This window comes from Amaranthus tricolor, chromosome 1 (assembly GCF_026212465.1).
Source record: "Amaranthus tricolor cultivar Red isolate AtriRed21 chromosome 1, ASM2621246v1, whole genome shotgun sequence".
Lineage (NCBI taxonomy): Eukaryota > Viridiplantae > Streptophyta > Magnoliopsida > Caryophyllales > Amaranthaceae > Amaranthus > Amaranthus tricolor.
Window position 1 is genome coordinate 6294050 of NC_080047.1, and position 18184 is coordinate 6312233.

The window sequence follows — 18184 nt, forward strand, 5'->3', positions numbered from 1 at the left end:
TATTAATTCTCACCTATTTCACTCTTTCGATGTACTTAGTAATTATAAAATACTAAAATAAAAACTCGTGCAATGCACGGTTATTCTTATATCGACATATATAAACAATGATATTAAAAAATAAAGACATTTATAATGCAATAGAAACACTCAATTTGACAGTTATATGCATAAGTTAACTCTGTAATTTTGAAAATTAACAACAATATATTATATTGTAGTCTCTAATTTACTCAATTTAATAATAAATAAATGCTAGTCATAGACTTATAGATACTTTAATAGTAGAGATATTAGTTAAGATTAAATGTCATATCATTTTTTCTTCAATCAATAAATAAGTTTCATTTCGAAAAGTCCTTCTCCTTCTAACCGTAACACTTAGAATTTCCAATACTTTTATATAATGTATGATATAATATTTTAAAAATATTCTTGATGTATGATATGATCTGATTTCTAACACATTTAACAATTTAGAAATTGTTTTTATTTATTAATTGGACAAAATTATAAAATATGTGAAGCAGAGGATAGAAAATCATAAACATTAATTAACGTTGGAAGACGAAAACTTGTTCGAAAAGGTTTATAGTTTTACGGTCCTTATCGTAAATCGTGGATAATACGTCCTTATCTACTCCAGCCAACTTGGATTCTCAATTTTAACGTTGTTTTTGTTTTTTTCCTTTCTGTTATATTCAATCTTCATGGAAATCAATTAGAAAATTATCTTTTGTTATTCATAATGTGGAAATTTTTCACAAAATATATCTGGTTGGAACTCTGAAAAAATATAACTAGTTATTTTTATTTATTTATATGTATTTTATCTATTTATATGTTTTTGACTATTGAGGTTTTATCTGAGGATTTATTTATGTATTTTTTTTGAGTAAAGAGATTCTTTGACCGCACTTTTTTTTTTGGGTATTAGTTGCGCCTTTCTTTCCTCTCAGATTCTAATTATAGTTTTCTATGAACGGAATACTCTGGGCATGATGATGTGATGATGATGATGATGGATGATTTGGATCAATTAGCCGGTTTTTTAACCGGATACCAAATCCAGAACAATATATTTGCAAAACTAGGTATTCAAGTTTTCTTTTTAAATTTTATATATTTGTATATAACAAAAAAAAAAAAAACCTATTCAGTTAGTGGAATTTACTAATATTACAATTTTTAACTACAATTAAGTTGCATTAGTGATTAGTTGTAATTATTTTGACTTTTGAAAATTCAATTATATTCTCAAAATGATTTTATTTCAAACTTTATAAAATAATTTTGATTAAAGAAAAGGAAGAGAAATAACTTAAATATAAGCGCAATAATTTTTTTTAAAAACATGAATTTAAAAATTGAATATTCAAATAGAAACCAAATCATAATTTTTAATATTCAAAAATTTAAATACGATAATTTAAATTGTCCGGTATCCAATTTTAAACATCCTAATTAAAATTTTAAAACTATATGGGCAAGCAGTGGAATGTATGCCAGCCTGCCACTGCTACTCAGGTGCATTTGTCTTTCCTTTTGTTTACGAGTTTGATTAAGTTAAAACATAACATATTCCAAATTCTACCAAGCAATAATAATGTGGAGAACATAATGGATTATTTTTAGCCCCGTAATCATGTTTTGTTTACAATTATATTTTTATTTAAACTAATTGTAAAAGGTGTTCAGTGACGAAAGTTATGTCTAGGCTGGATTGATGTGGGTTATTAGTCTATTAACTTGTTTTGTCCCACCTGATTTATTTCATAAATTCATTAATAAGATGATTTTATGGTGAAATTATTTTTATTGGGCTGACTTATGTACATTTAATGTGTTTAAATAATAGGAATAACTTGTAATTTTTAAGTAATCAACTAGAGAAATGAATTAATTATATTGCCCGTTTCATGATGAAATAATCTTATACAAGACGAGTTGTATTTATTCTAGACCCATTTAAAATCAGTTAACATTTCTTAGATGGTATTGTTGTAGAAAAATAGTTCCCAATGACACTTGTGATATAGTAATTAAAAACGTAATTTTATAAATATACACACAACTCAATTTACAAGAAGGACAATTTATAATTTAGAGGACGCACACTCGACACAATTATTTTGGGACACTTACACTTACACTTACACTTAGATTACAACTTACACACTCACCGACTAATACTCTCACTTTGTGTTTTCAACTCATTCTTAGTTGTGTCTCTCTTCAACACACAACACACTAGAGACACTTCCTATTTATACTAGTACTAAGTGGGCTAAACTATGTTATCTAGACTACTCCACAAGCTCCTACATACACTTAACTAGAATAGTCCATGAGCTCTAGAATTCTCTACATCAATTTTAGTCATTGACTTTTAGAACTTACACATAAACTTTTTAATTCATCTATTAGTTAATCTAGAATTTTCCTTATTATACTCCAAGTTTACATGTAGAAGACTTTTCTAAATTATCTTAAAAATATATGTTACAAACTTATTTGTTACTTTAAAGCTTAGATTAGATCTCTACCTTGTATCTAGGTCATAAATTTCTTCATCGTTACTACATTGGTTCTACAAATTGATCGTGAATTCATGATCGAGCATTATTGATGACTAGAGGCAAGATATTTAAGAAAATCATCGGTGTTGTACTATTTGCAGTTTTATTACATTCAATTTATATATATTATTATTAGGAAAATTTATCCAGAATAATTCAACTTATTTTTTATTTTCCTACAATTATCTCAACTTTCAATTAACCATGAATAATCTCATGTATTGTATATTTGTATCAATTTACCCGGAGTGCTGTTGAATCCATATTTACCTATTGTTCTGGTAAAGTTTTTGTAGCCTTTAAGCTTTTGTTTAACACAGCTTCATCATCATTTTACCATGAATTCTTTCCTCCATTAAAACCCACACCCCAAATCCTCCATTAAAACCGAAAAAAATCAGCAACAATCTCTGTTTTTTTTATTTTTTTCATGTCTCATGCTATAAAGAGCATTACCACATCTCATTCTTCAACATCAAGAAGGTCAATTGCAAGGAAAAGCCCTAAATGTGAACATGGTGTTCTAGCAAAATTGCAAACTGGCTAGAAAAGGTTCTAGAGTTGGCCATCGATTTTATGGTTGTGGTCTTTGGCCTGTAAGTTATGGTTTAATTTTTGTGGTTATGATTTATTTTAGTAAAGTAATTTAGTTTAGCTAATTTTGATTGTATTTTGTTTATAGGACTTAACTTGCAAATTTTTCAAGTGGGAGGATGATGTAATCAAGTCGTAAGCATTTGGAGGAGCATATTATTTGGAAGAACAAAATTCTATTTTACTTGAGAAAATTGACAAATTGAAGATGAAGAACCAAAAATTAAAGGAGAGTGAAACTTTGTTGAAGATTGAACTTGCTAAACAAATTAATGCAACAAAAGCTTTAGGATTTGTGCTTGTTGCATCATGGTTATTATTTGTAATCTTCTTATTTATGTTAACATGATTAGTACAATGTAATGAAAATCTTACAACTATAAGACAATTAATGTAATGAAATTAGATCCCATTTCCTAATATATTGTTTTACAAAATATTTGGTAAAATATCACTACTGTGTGCTCCATTACATTGACAAAATATCATTACCATACTTAAACGTTTGACAAAATATTTAGGTTTACAAAAGTGACACTTAAGTCATTAACAATACATTAATTAATTATACATACGCTTCATTGTTTACAAAAGCTCTTAAGTGTTATACTAACTATTAATCTGAATATTAATAAAGATTCTTCATTGCTTGGTTGTTGATGCTTGAGTTGAGAATACGTCTACATGAGTTTGTCTTCCCTTGCTTGGCCTTCCTCTTTTTCGTTTGCACTGTTAAAAAGGAACATAACAATTATTAGATTGACTGAACTTTTATTTGATGTGTAATAACTTTTTGGCATAAAGTTTAACTAACTAACCGTTTCAGCAGTTGTAATAGAACTATTGGGTAGGGATGGTCATGGGGCGGGTCTGGAGCGGGTCTGGCCAGACCCAGACCCGGACCCTATTTTTTTTTTGGATCCAGACCCGGATTTGGACCCTAAGGGTCCAAAATTTTCAGACCCGGACCCGGACCCTACGGGTCTGACAGGGTCTAGGGTCCTTAATGGGTCTTATACAAAGCCTCTTTGATTTGTCAAAATTGAACCTTTTTCGAGTTTTTTTGTATTTTTGTAAGCAACTTATTATCGTATTACTAATACTTGTTCGAGTCCATGAAATTCAAATACAAAATAATTACTAAAGCGTAAAATTATTCCACTGAGCTGTAGCATGTCATGAATATGACTTACCACATTCTGTAATGATTGAACATTAGATGTTCCAGAAGCCAATGCAAGAAGTCTAGATAGCTCCTTTCTCAAAATTGATGTATAATCACTCTTCTGCAAGGCTACAAGTGGTACCATCCTACATAATTCAGAACTGAAAGTAATTAGATTATATCCCGTCAACAAAATTGTTTGAAAAAGTTACCATATCTTGAACATTTCTGAACAAGAAGGATATGAAAATAGAGAAAAGCAGTCAGTGGAAGACCAACACTGTAATCTCAGTAAGAGGAGGCAACGTAAGGCTTATAAAAGTAAATAATTGAGAATGAGAATGACCCACTCCCACACCCATCCATTCATAATATCATAATTCAAAAATATAAAATTTAAAAGTTTAGGGTCCGGGTCTTCACCTTAGGACCCGGACCCGGACCCGTCAAAAAAAATTTGGATCCAGACCCGGACCCGGATCCGACGGGTCTCAAAAATTAAGACCCAGACCCTTATAAAAGGGGTGGGTCCAAGGCGGATCCTACAGGGTCCTGGACCCATGACCATCCCTACTATTGGGATTACCACCCTTGCTCCCTTGCCCTGTATGGATTCTTCTTCCGCCTCTACCTATTACCCTAGGATGTGCAGTTAGCTGATGAAGGGCTGGTTGACATGGTTGTGATTCTGGGTTTACTCTTCTTTCACTAACATCTTTTCTTGGTCTTCCTCTTCCTCTCTTAATTGGTGGTGGTGTAAGGTCAGCAACTTTACCCTTTTCTGGACAATTTTGTTTATTATGTGCAGTGGATTTACAAATGGCAGAAGTCATCTGCATGCCATGTCTTGTGAGTTTCCCTGGTTTTTTTGGGTCCTCATGAGCACTTTTGATTCGTGACTTTCTTGGTCTTCCTAGACCAATTTTGATGGGGGTGGATCGATGGACATATCAATTTTAGGCCAATGACGTTCTCCAAAGTAAGGAGCTATGCTACCTGTATAAGCCCTTGTGTATGCATCTTTGGTGTTACATTCATCCACAAATAACTCGACGTCTTTATGTAGGTAACTAATTGAGGCAACAACATGACAACAAGGAATCCATTTAAGATCCCATTTCATGCACGTACATGTTCTTCTTTCTATGTCCACCTCTAATACGTCAATGTGATGAGCAACTTGGAATACTGTAGCAGTAGACAGTAGAACAGTGCAATTAGATACCTCTTCTTTCTCTTTATCCAACAAAACTTGTACTTTCGGACATAATAATCCACTCCACTTGCTTGCACACTCCTCCCTCTTTGTAGCTATCCTCTTCATTAGCATTGTTCGAATATCATCAAGCATATCAATCAAATGTTTTGATCTAGCATGCATGATGTAATTGTTAAAAGTTTCGGCCATGTTACTCAATATCACATCACACTATGTATCAACCTTCACAAAAGCTCGACAAAATAAACAAGGATTAGCAAAGTTAAATGCTTCAGCAGCAACATGGTTTACTTTCTTCATTTCTGTGATTCCATCATTAAAATCAGCTTCATTATAAGCTTTTGCACACCTCCAAAATAAAAGTTTTATTTCTTCATCCTTGAAGGTTTTGTTCCAATTAGTATATATATGTCTCGCACAATGCCTATATTCGGCATTTGGAAGTTCAATTCCCACAGCCCTTACAATGCTTTGTGTAGTACATCCAATTAGCATATATATATATATATATATATATACACATATATATATATATATACATATATATATATATATATATACATATATATATATATATACATATATATATATATACATATATATATATATACATATATATATTGTATATATATATATATATATATACATATATATATATATATATACATATATATATATATATATATATATATATATATATATATATATATATATATATATATATATATATATATATATATATACAAAGCAATACACACCATGTTCACTAGCTCATATACAGCTAAAACAGTAGCTCATCAGCTCAAAACAGCTAAGAATAGCAAAGCAGCAAATAATGACTTGATTTAACAAAAACCAGCTCAAAACAATACCAAAACAGTAGGTAAACCAGTAGCTGAACCAGCAGAAACAATACCAATTACCTGAATTTCAACAAAACAACATGTAATGACTTGATTTAACAAAAACCAACAGAAAACAATACCAAAACAGTAGCTAAACCAGTTGAAACAGCAATTAATGACTTGATTTAACAAAACAACATGTAATGACTTGATTTAACAAAAACCAGCTTAAAACAATACCAAAACAGTAGGTAAACCAATAGCTAAACCAGCTAAAACAACAACTAATAACTTGATTTAACAAAAACAACATGTAATGACTTGATTTAACAAAAACCAGCTCAAAACAATACCAAAACAGTAGGTCAAAACAGCTAAGAATTTCAATAATATGGATGCAAATTTGACCAACTCTAAACAGCTAAGAATAGCTTGAAATCATACCTGATGTTCATCGGAAATCAAAGTCCATCCAGTGCCATTGTCATGTGGAACGCTTTTTTTAAGCTCAGAAATAAACCATTGCCAAGATTAATTATTCTCACCTTCAACCACAGCCCATGCCAAGGGATACATTTGCTCATTTGGATCCCTTGCAACTGCACTTAGTAACATGCCACCCAAGAAGGTTTTTATAAAGCAACCATCAATACACAAAACCTTCTTACACCCTTTAACCCGACCTTCCTTCACACCTTCAAAACAAACAAACATTCTTTGAAATGTAGGTGGATTTGTATTCCCATCAGTGACAATTGTAAAATGGCTTTTTGGGCTACTTTGTTTCAATGCTTCCATGTAACTCATTAGCTTGGAGTAGTGTTGCTTTATTGAACCATGTAACTTTCTGTGAGCAGCATATTTAATCTTATATGCAAAACCCATAGTAATAATTATCCTGTAATTCTTCCTCACAATGTCTACAATTTCAAATGATGCTATGTGTGGTCTACTTTTGAACAGATCAAGTAACTCCTACGCACACCAAGAAGCCTTGAATTGCCTACTTGAATCCATATTCCTTTGACAAGTATGTTGACCATCCACTGTTTTCACAACATATGAAGCCGTCTTCCTATCCCAACTAGCAAAAATCCTAAATGGACACCCTTCAACACATCTTACTCCAATTCTTTGCAATCTTTTTTTGTCACTTGCACAAATTTTAACATTTCTCCCTTGAGCAATAGCATATCTAGTAACAACTTGTCTAAATTCAAGCGAATTACCAAAACAATTCCAACACACCATTTAAACCTCCTAAAATCTGTCGTATCATTTACTATAGTAGGTGTGACAATTTCATCATCACTATTTTCATATTCAGACACAACATCATTGAAAGAGCACTCACCAATCTTCAAATTCGATTGAACAACACCTTCATCCTCCTCCACTGACAAGTCCTCACTCAAAACAAGCTTAATTGACTCATCTCCTTCAGTTTCATCCTCATCTGATATGATATAGTCTGGATCTGTGCTATCACCATCATCTTCAAAAGCTTCTTCATCACCCTCAATTATCTCACCAGATGCAATTTTACCAGGCCACGTCTCATACCAATCATAAGTAAAATCTAGCTCATCTTCAGATAAACCTTGTTCAATGGGGATTAACTTATAATTCTTTTCATGTTGCGATTTTATAAGGCTGTTTGGGGTATGAAGAAAGCAACTTTGGTTTTCAGATTCATTACAAATATCTTAAATATTAGGTGGGTTGGGTTTTATAATGAGGTCTTGGGGACCACTTGTCTCACATGTATCTTTATGTGCTTTCCTAGGTGTTAATTTCTTCCTTTCACCCACAAAGCCATGTGCTTACCTACATTACTGACTTCTTTTTTCATTTCCAGAGACAAATTGTCATCGTCTTTAACATCAACAACATATACATCTACAACCCTAAAGTCAGTACCAACATTACCCATTTCACTTACAGAAACATCATTGATTAGTTTCTTCAACCCTTCCTCAAAAGTCATTGCCTTAGGATCTAAGTAGTATAAGCTAAATGGAGACTTGAAACCAATGTCTTCCTCAACTATTCCCTTAAGTTCAAACCAAGATAACTTGTCAGGTTCTATGCTCATGGATTTACACATACCACCCACATACTCTAATTCAACCTTTGTTTTTTTAAACACCCCACCAAACCACCATTTTATTGTAAAGGAATCGCAAAGACTAGCCTAGCATAGATCAAATCAAGAACAAAATTTAGAATGCATAATTGGAGATGAAAATTCGAAACCCTCAATTTAACTTTACAAAATTAATAAAACTTACCGTTGATGGCTATGGTCACTGGAAATGGCGGAGTTGCGATTATATTCACTGGAAATGGGAGCTGAAAAGAGATGGGCTTCTTCACTGCTGCGTCATCAAGTTGATTATCAAAACTACCAAAGCTTACTCCAAATTAATCCTCTTCAATGGAATGGGAAGAAACAACAATGGAGGAGATGGGTGGGAAGTCACCGCAAATGAGAAGTAGAAAAGGATGGGTAATTAATAGGAAGTCCTTGGAATTAAACTTCAACCGGTTTCAGGTCATCCAACAGCACTACGGGTAAATTGATACAATACATGGGATTATTCATGGTTAATTGATAGTTGAGATTATTGTAGGAAAATCGAAAATAGGTTGGATTATTCTGGATAAATTTTTCTTCTTCTTCTTATTATTATTATTAAATAGATTTCCGTGTAAAACACAAATACTATAAATATTTATTGAAATCAATAATGATATTATTTTATAAAATCAATTAGTTTACAACATAAATTTAATTATTAAATCTTTGTATTTGTTATGATGTTATCATTATTATAGTGAATAAATAATATATTATACAATAATATTAAAACATATATACTCAGAGTAATTATTGATAATTAAAAGAAATAAAATTTAAAGTTCTTCAATCATGATAGATAGGAGGAAGGATTTAGTTGAAAAAATAGCTGAATTAGTTAGCTTATTCATTATGTGCGTGATAATGATTTATTTAAGGAAATTAGTATCTCAACAGAATGACAGATCATCACATATAGTTCTAGTCAATCAACAAATGTTACGTGCTTTAATGAGTTAATTATTTCCTTAAATATAAGTCAAACATTAAAAGTTTATCTGTCAATGGTAGAAAAAGCGAAATCTTTTTTTTAATAATAATGTGACACGTGTCTCAAATCGTTTCTTCATTAGTATATTTATTAATATTGATTGATATTGATTGTTTCTATATCATAGATTCTCATTTAACATGGTTTTATTATAAGACAATTTTAAATTGGATAAATAATGCAACTTAAATTATTTAGAACATTTTGTATTTATTGTGCTCCATGTATTGAACTTGTTCATCGTGAAATAGTCTCATACAAGACGATACTATCAACAACCTTCGTTTCATATTAGTTGCAACATTAACTTTAGTGCCAACGATTAAGGGCGACTTAACTTAGTGTATAGTAAAAAAGACGATACTACCACTGCCGAGGATGAGTTAAGCTTGCCTAAAAGGGTAATGGCCTATTATTACTTATTAGGATGATTTATTCTACATCACTGAATAAAAGATAGGTGCACACTTTATAAGCCATTAGAGCTTTTTTCTCTCATTGCCATATGATTTTGGATTGATATTCCATTGTCTTATGACTTGTGTGCATCCAATATTTTCCTGATCATATGTTGACATTCACAATAAGTCCAGTCCAATTTTACTTGGTATCAGAGGCGACAATTCGATTAAAAATTAAATGGTAGGTTCGAAAAAATTGATGCTCTCACCCTAAATGATTACTCTCGAACTTGAGGGGATTTCACATGTAAGGGGGTGTTGGGATAGTTTGCCACACATCAATGATATGAAGCATATGCATCCAATATTTTCTAATCATATATATGCTAACATTCACAATAAGTCTATCTCAATTTAATACATACACAAAGAGCTAGTGCTGATGGAAATTTATCCATATATATAATTAAAAGAGTAATTGTATAATTAAAGAGAGTACATAAAGAGAATAAGTAGAGAGAGTAGGAGTGGGTACGGTGTTGAAAGAATAAACAACTTCATCCATATAATAGATTATCTAAGGGCTAGTGCTAGTGCAACTAACCAACTACCATAGGCTCGCAATTTGGACTAATTCTGTTTCTATTAAAAATAGGAAACAGTTAAAGAGAATGGTACTTTTAGGTGGTTGGGGGTAGTACGTTGGTTGGCCGGAATCACAGATTTCATGTAAAATAATACCAAAAATTCACATATTAGCTATATGATGAAGTAGTAGTGTTTAGAGAGGGAAAATTTGTTCTCTTTTTAGTGAGGTAGAAATTAAATCACTTAAATAATTAGTATATGTAAAGACTTTAGGTTTAAACTAATTGGTCTTTTGTAGTGAACTTTAGCCTAAATAAAACATAAACTCATATTTTATATACAAACACTCAAAATTTGTTTAGACGGTTCCGGTTTTAGATCGATTCGAGACGAGTTTGGATCCTATAACCTAACCATGGCCATCACTACACATGGATAAGAATAATTAATAAAAAGAAAATACTTCATCACTCTTCAAAAGTCTTCAATATCCTTGACTATGGTTAAAATTAAACAATTATCCATCCACGCAAGCATTGACTCAAGTACCCAATAATCCCGCAAAAATATGCATATGAGATCCACCATTATTATTGGCTAATACAGCTTGGTCAACCTTTTCCCACCTTCCCACAATAAATCCAAAAAATAATATCCTTTCTTACACCCGATTCCCATTTCATCATCCTTCACATTGATTTGATCGAAACAAGGAAAGAGAAGAAAATATGTCAAAAGAATCAGAATTTTTTATTGGATCAATCGATCAAGGAACAACTAGTACTCGATTCATCATATATGATGGATCTGCAAAAGCAATTGCATCTCATCAGATTGAATTCACTCAGTTTTACCCTGTTGCTGGGTATTTTCTCACCCATTTTTCTGCATTGCATATCATGTGTTTGTTTAATTGTGTATTAGGGTTTTTTTTGTTGAAAACTTTTGATGGGTAATTTTTTTTTTGTTTTTAATGCCGATTATTATGTTTTTGAAAATTTGAAAAGGTGGGTGGAACATGATCCAATGGAGATATTGGAAAGCGTGAGAATTTGTATTGCTAAAGCATTGGATAAGGCTACAGCTGAAGGTTATAATATTGATTGTGGGTTGAAAGCTATTGGGATCACAAATCAGAGGGAAACAAGTGTTATTTGGAGTAAATCAACTGGGCTTCCTCTTTATAATGCCATTGTTTGGATGGATGCTCGTACTAGTTCCATTTGCAGGTTTTTATTATAATTTCCTGTTTTAAAATTTATATTGGATTTATATTGCTTTATAATGGTATATGAAATTGTTGTTGCAGTTGTTTTGTTCGGTTTTTTAGAATTTATAAATTGATTTTATCATATTTCTTGTTCGATTACAAGGTTGAATCAAAAACAATATCTTTGTTAATAGTGACAGGATAAGATTGCTTACGTCCAACTTTCCCCAAACTCCCGTGGGACCCATTTCAATTTACATGGGGCTGGGTAATGAAATGGTGTATCTTTCTTGTCTGTTTCATGGAGCACCCATTGATCATGTTACACAATTTTTAAATTTCTTGCTTTTCTTGTACATTTGTTTGGAGTCAGAGTCGGATTTTGGGCGTAAGTTAAAGGGTCAGGGTGAATATCCAAACAAAAGATTTGAGCTTTGAATGTCTATTTCAATAACCATATTACTATTGAGATTTTTAAGACAATATTTTGGTTTTAGATGATAACCAGAAAATTTTCAGGTAGGCCATACCCCTTTGCCCCAAATTTAGATTTGGCTTTTGTGCTTACTATTGGTTTGCCGGTTTCCACAATTAGATATGATATTTTCCTTTATTTTATCAAAAATGAAGGAGCAACGATTACTAATTTACTATTAGCTTCATCTTTGGATTAGTTGGGAATCTGTGATGGATATGATTGAATATTGGAATTGGGTTAATGCCATATGGCAACATGGTAATTGATACCTCAATCCTACATTTTGCAAGAACATTTATGACTAAACAAGGGAAGAGAAAAGATCGCAAAATGTTGATGATTTCTGTGCCATATTTTTAGCCTATTTCCTTGATGTTTAAACAATTTTGAGGTGTTGGTTAAGTACAAAATAGTCTCTTAAGGTCAACACATACATTTTTATAATTTACACTTGCAATTAGTGGATTAGGATTGCTTAATTTTTTATATTTTTGAGGAGCAAAAGATAAACTTTGTTAGAACTATTGAATAATCCATTAAAAATTCTGAAAAATCTGACCTTTTAAAGGAGGTGATTGTGGAGAACAACAATGGAAGCTGAATAGATTGGGTTGCTATCTCAATGTGATCAACAATTGTTTATGTTGGGTGTTGGGTAGCTCACTCACCCAGTAATGCAATTAGGAAAAGAGATTTATTTTATTTGTCAATCACAGTTTCACATGATTCACTAATCTCTTTGCTAATCGCGAATCGAAAAAAGTGAATTATGGTCGGTTTTGGGATATTTTTGGGCAAATTTAAGCGAATTGTGAATTCAAGAAGTGAATTAGCTAGCGAATTATATTACATTGATCAATCATGGGATTGGATTTCCTCCATTACTGCCTTAATTTGTCATATAATACTCGTTACCAATGACAAAACAGAATGTTGAACTTGATCAGCACTTGTTAATCAGTACCAGGAAAATTGACAAGAAACTTCAGATTCCGGTCCTCTATTACTTGAAAAAGCAATTTTTGGGTTCGTTACGCTTGTGTTAATGACTTTACGTCCAATTGTTTGTCGCTTCTGTTTATAAGCAGCCATTAAATGTAATTCTGAACATACTAGTATATCATTAATGCAGGAAGCTCGAGAAGGAATTAGCAGGAGGGCGTAATCATTTTGAGCCATCATGTGGGTTGCCTGTTAGCACCTATTTCAGTGCAACTAAGTTACTATGGTTATTAGAGAATGTAGAACCAGTTAGAGATGCTGTGAAAAAGGGCGATGCCCTTTTCGGAACAGTTGACTCTTGGTTGATTTGGAACATGACTGGAGGTGTGAAAAATGGAGTACACGTGACTGATGTATCGAATGCCTCACGAACTATGTTAATGAATCTAAAGACCTTAAACTGGGACGAAGATACGTTGAAAACCCTCAAAATCCCCCCTGTACTTTTGCCAAAAATCGTAAGCAATTCTGAGGTAATTGGAAACATTGCTACCGGCTGGCCTATCCCAGGTGTTCCGATTGCTGGATGTTTAGGTGATCAACATGCAGCAATGTTAGGGCAGGCTTGTAAAAGGGGTGAGGCAAAAAGCACTTATGGAACTGGTGCTTTTATACTCCTCAACACTGGTGCAGATCTCGTGCATTCAAAGCACGGGCTATTAACCACACTAGCATTTAAACTGGGGCCTTCAGCACCAACAAACTATGCTCTAGAAGGGTCTATTGCTATTGCAGGTGCTGCAGTTCAGTGGCTTAGGGACGGTCTTGGTATTATACAAAGTTCCGCGGAAATTGAAGAGTTGGCCTCAAAAGTTGATTCAACGGGTGGTGTATATTTTGTTCCGGCCTTTAATGGACTGTTTGCTCCTTGGTGGCGTGATGATGCTCGTGGTGTTTGTGTTGGAATGACAAGATTTACTAACAAGTCACACATTTGCAGGGCTGTGCTGGAGAGTATGTGTTTTCAGGTCAAGGATGTTTTAGATTCCATGCATAAGGATGCAGGGGAAAAAGGTGAGGTTAAGAATGAGAAGGGTGAATTCTTGCTTAGAGTAGATGGTGGTGCTACTGTGAACAACCTCTTGATGCAAATTCAGGTTATTTTTCTATCCTATTGATTGCATTGCCAAATGATGGTTCTTTTTTCATATTTCAATTTACATTTGTTGGAAAACTAACCCACATGTGATCCCACATCGAATAATTAGAGAGAGGTTGACTAATATAAAAGCTTGATGGGCTATTCCTCATATTATCAATTGGTTTTAGGATGGAACCTCATCGGGTTCATGTGTAGTCAACTCTCCTCTTGTATGAGTATTGTATATAAGTCTAAATTTATTATGGTATCAGAGCAAACGTTTCCCAATCAACTAGAAACAAAAAAAAGTCTTCCATAAAGGTTTGAAAAGAATGACGTTCCAGCTCAATTAAAATATAGGCTCACATGTAAGAGTGTTGGAAAATAACCCACATGTGATCCCGCATCGCAGAATTAGAGAGAGATTGACTAATGTATATATTTGATGACTACTCGTCCTAATACCAATTGGTTTTAGGATGGAACCTCATCAGGTTTATGTGCAACCAACTCTCCTCTTATGCAAGTCTTGTGTAAAAACCCGTTAACACATCAACCTTACTAATACTGATCCTGTTCTGTGATGCTGTCAGGCTGATATCCTGGGCAGTCCAGTGTTAAGACCTGAAGACATCGAGACAACTGCACTTGGAGCAGCATATGCAGCAGGATTAGCTGTTGGTGTGTGGACCCAAGATCAAATTTTTGCGACCGAGGAGAAAGCTAAGACTGCCCGCACTTTCCATCCAACATTAGATGACGACTTACGAAAGAAGAAGGTCGAATCCTGGTGCAAAGCTGTGGAAAGGACTTTTGATTTGGCTGATCTTTCTCTGTGATATGTGGTTTGATCTTCTTTGTCTTCTACTTATACTTCTCATATTGAAAATAACAGTCATTAGCTCACATTTAAATTTTCTTGAATACATCTTACATACATATCTATTATCACAGTCTGTTTCCGAGCTGACAGCTCTTTGGCTACATCGTCCTTTATGATTATAGTTTGACGTCTTTTGTTCTCCCCTTAGACCCTGATTATAGTTTCTATGAACGGAATATACCGTGTATTATCTGTATAACAGTGAAACTAATGAATAATGGATTAATTATTGGTAATAATATTCTGTTATGAATAATGTCATGAATGGTGTGACTTGAGTGCACAATTGATGTGTGCATTTATGTGTGACTCTTGGGATGGAATCCAAAAGTGTGTTAATGTGGGTGTATTAAGTTGAATCTTGATAATTGTGGTTTATGATGGTGATTAAAAGTATGGATTAATAAGGTAATGCAGTATGAGTTAATCATAGGAATATGAGACTTAATGAAGAAGTTCAAAGGTTTAATTCAAGATACTCTACTATGCAAGTCGAGCAATGCTGTCAGAAGCTCTCTGAAGTGCCGCTTTGCTCGATCGAGCGAGCTTCAGGGTGGATCGAGCGTGCAGACAGAATGCAACCAGAAACTTCCTGTAGCCCACTCGACCGAGCGAGCCCCTGTTTTGGTCGAGCGAAGTCTCTGATACTTCTAGGATGTTGTTTTTGACTCTTCGAGTACTTGGGGCTGTTTCATTATCATTTACTTAGTGTGATCTCTCCTATAAATGGAGAGCTCTCATTCACACATAAAATACATAAAAACACAACCGCGAAGCCAAACACATAGCCTTTTGATTTATATCTCTTACTCAATTGTAATACTTCATTTATAAGGGTATTTTTACTCCTTTGATATAATATAAACAAGAAACTACACACGACGGAGGACGTAGTCATCATTGGGTGAACCTCCTTAAATTTTTGTGTCTCTTTGCAAGTTTTACATTATCAAACATTGTTTAGTTCATTGTTATTAGTGTCGTATCAATCTTGGTAAATTATTTCATATTCTTTATCTTTTTAAGCCGGATACTACAAAAATGTTTTAAGTAAATAAATGTATTTATTTTGACATTTGTAGTTGTACTCTATTAAAGTTATATTGGTATAATTTTCTTGTTTAAATAAAGTGTAATGTTATGTATTGAATGATGAAACTAGTTGTTGTTATGTCAATTGTTTTTTTCTTAGCTATTTTATGATCAATTATTGGACAAAGAATAAAAGGGTCCTCTTTAGTTTCCTTTCTCTTTGTCTTTATGAACAATCAGCAAACTAATAATGTTGGTTGTTGTATTTTATTCCTTAAGTTTGTACTCATCCGTTTCTTTTTGTTGTTCCTACTCCCTATAACGAGCAGTTCTAAAGGTTAAGAAGCTCCGGGAGAAGTTGAATATGTATCTATAGTCATTAGTATTGTGGGGATTGGCGGGTTAGGGAAAACTGCGTTTGCCCAACTTGTGTATAACGATGATGGGATAGAAGTAGCATTTTAGTTGATATTCTGGGTTTGTGTTTGAGATGCTCAGGTCAGCCACACGGAGCAAATTCGAGAAGTTCAACATGCATTTCATTATTCCAATGTCATTGATGCGAGAAAAAAATGCTTACTTGTTGGCAGTCCACTAAAGAAGTCCATCTCCATCATTTACATACCTGTTGGATATCCTGATCCAGTTAAATTTTGTGATTCTGTGAATGGTATCCTAAATAAACATTGAACATTGCTTGATGACAATGTTGGTGAATGGATGTACTCACTGCTTTTGACCAATCGAGATTATTTTTATGATTAAAAAATGTTAGTTAAAACAAAGGCGTTGGGTGGGACAGTGGGGTAGTTGATTTGCGTGTATACCTTAAGATTTTGTTTAATTCGACTTAATTATCAATTGTCGCATCTTACAATGTTCCCATTGGTCACCTTGTTGTAAGTTGTAATTAGAGCTGTGCATCGGGCTGGACCTCCATTGGGGCCCTTGATCCGCCCCACTATAACAAGGGTGACTTTAGTCTTATTTATATTTTTTTTACATTTTTAATTTCATCAGGACAATCCATTCTCTAATCATATATTACAACTTTCTCAAAAAATTAGCCTCTATTTTCTTTGTTGCAAATCAAATGGAACAGATAAATAATTTACAAATCAGTCCTTTTTAATTTAGATAAGCTACTCTCTTTGTTTCTTAAAGTTATTTCCATAATGTTATAGAATTAAGAAAATTAGACTCTACAATGTTGGTTATATATTTATGGAATAAGAAATTTAATAAATTTTATTTTGAAGATAATAAATGTAATAAATTTTGTCAATTACAATTTGTCATTGTCATTTTGACCCATTAACAAATAACATGATTTTCATAATTATTAAAATTTATTTAAATTTTATATAATATTTCTTTAACAATTTATCCATGCTTGGCACGGGTCTCAAACTAGTAAAATCATAAAAGATAAATTAAAATAACAAAGCTCTCATCCTATTAAATCTTATCACATAAGCGTAATTTGTTAACCTTATAAATAACCGTTATTCATTAAGATCTTCTCTTAAAACAATTCGAGGGGGCATAATTGACGTATCAATTTGAATAGAATTACTTGAATATTACATATAGTAAGAGAATAGTGAAAAAGTTACATTAGAAAAAGAAAAAGGAAAAGGAAAATGAAAAGGGTATACAAATTTAGATGGTGAAATAAAAGAAAAGACAATGAGTTTTTGGAACCATTGTGTTAGTGATGGTAAAATATTATATTTTTTAAATGAAATTTGAGTTTGATATTTATTGATCCCTTTCTTAGTCTATCATGTAAATAAAAGAGATTGTTTTATTGGATGATAAGGTTGTCTTTATCACTATAAATTTATGAGCAAATTATTATAAAACCTTGAAACTACCAAAGTGAACATTTGACAATATAAAAATGCTTCATGAACTTTCCAAAACATCAGGAACAACTAAAAAAATATCTCTATTTTATTTTTTTTTATTTGAGA

The 18184-nt window shown here is 32.7% G+C and overlaps 2 protein-coding genes across 2 annotated transcripts; one reads left to right on the top strand and one right to left on the bottom strand.

The window, feature by feature from the left end:
* Positions 1–5251: 5251 nt before the first annotated feature.
* Positions 5252–5746, bottom strand: LOC130818545 (uncharacterized). The gene has a single exon (XM_057684724.1). The coding sequence runs from the start codon at positions 5744–5746 to the stop codon at positions 5252–5254; it is 495 nt and encodes a 164-aa protein (XP_057540707.1).
* A 5238-nt stretch (positions 5747–10984) lies between these two features.
* LOC130812606 (glycerol kinase) lies at positions 10985–15412 on the top strand. Its single transcript, XM_057678136.1, has 4 exons — positions 10985–11387; positions 11530–11751; positions 13343–14309; positions 14887–15412. Exons 1-4 carry the CDS (start codon positions 11251–11253, stop codon positions 15130–15132), a joined length of 1572 nt encoding a protein of 523 aa, XP_057534119.1. The 5' UTR covers positions 10985–11250; the 3' UTR covers positions 15133–15412.
* Positions 15413–18184: the final 2772 nt, after the last annotated feature.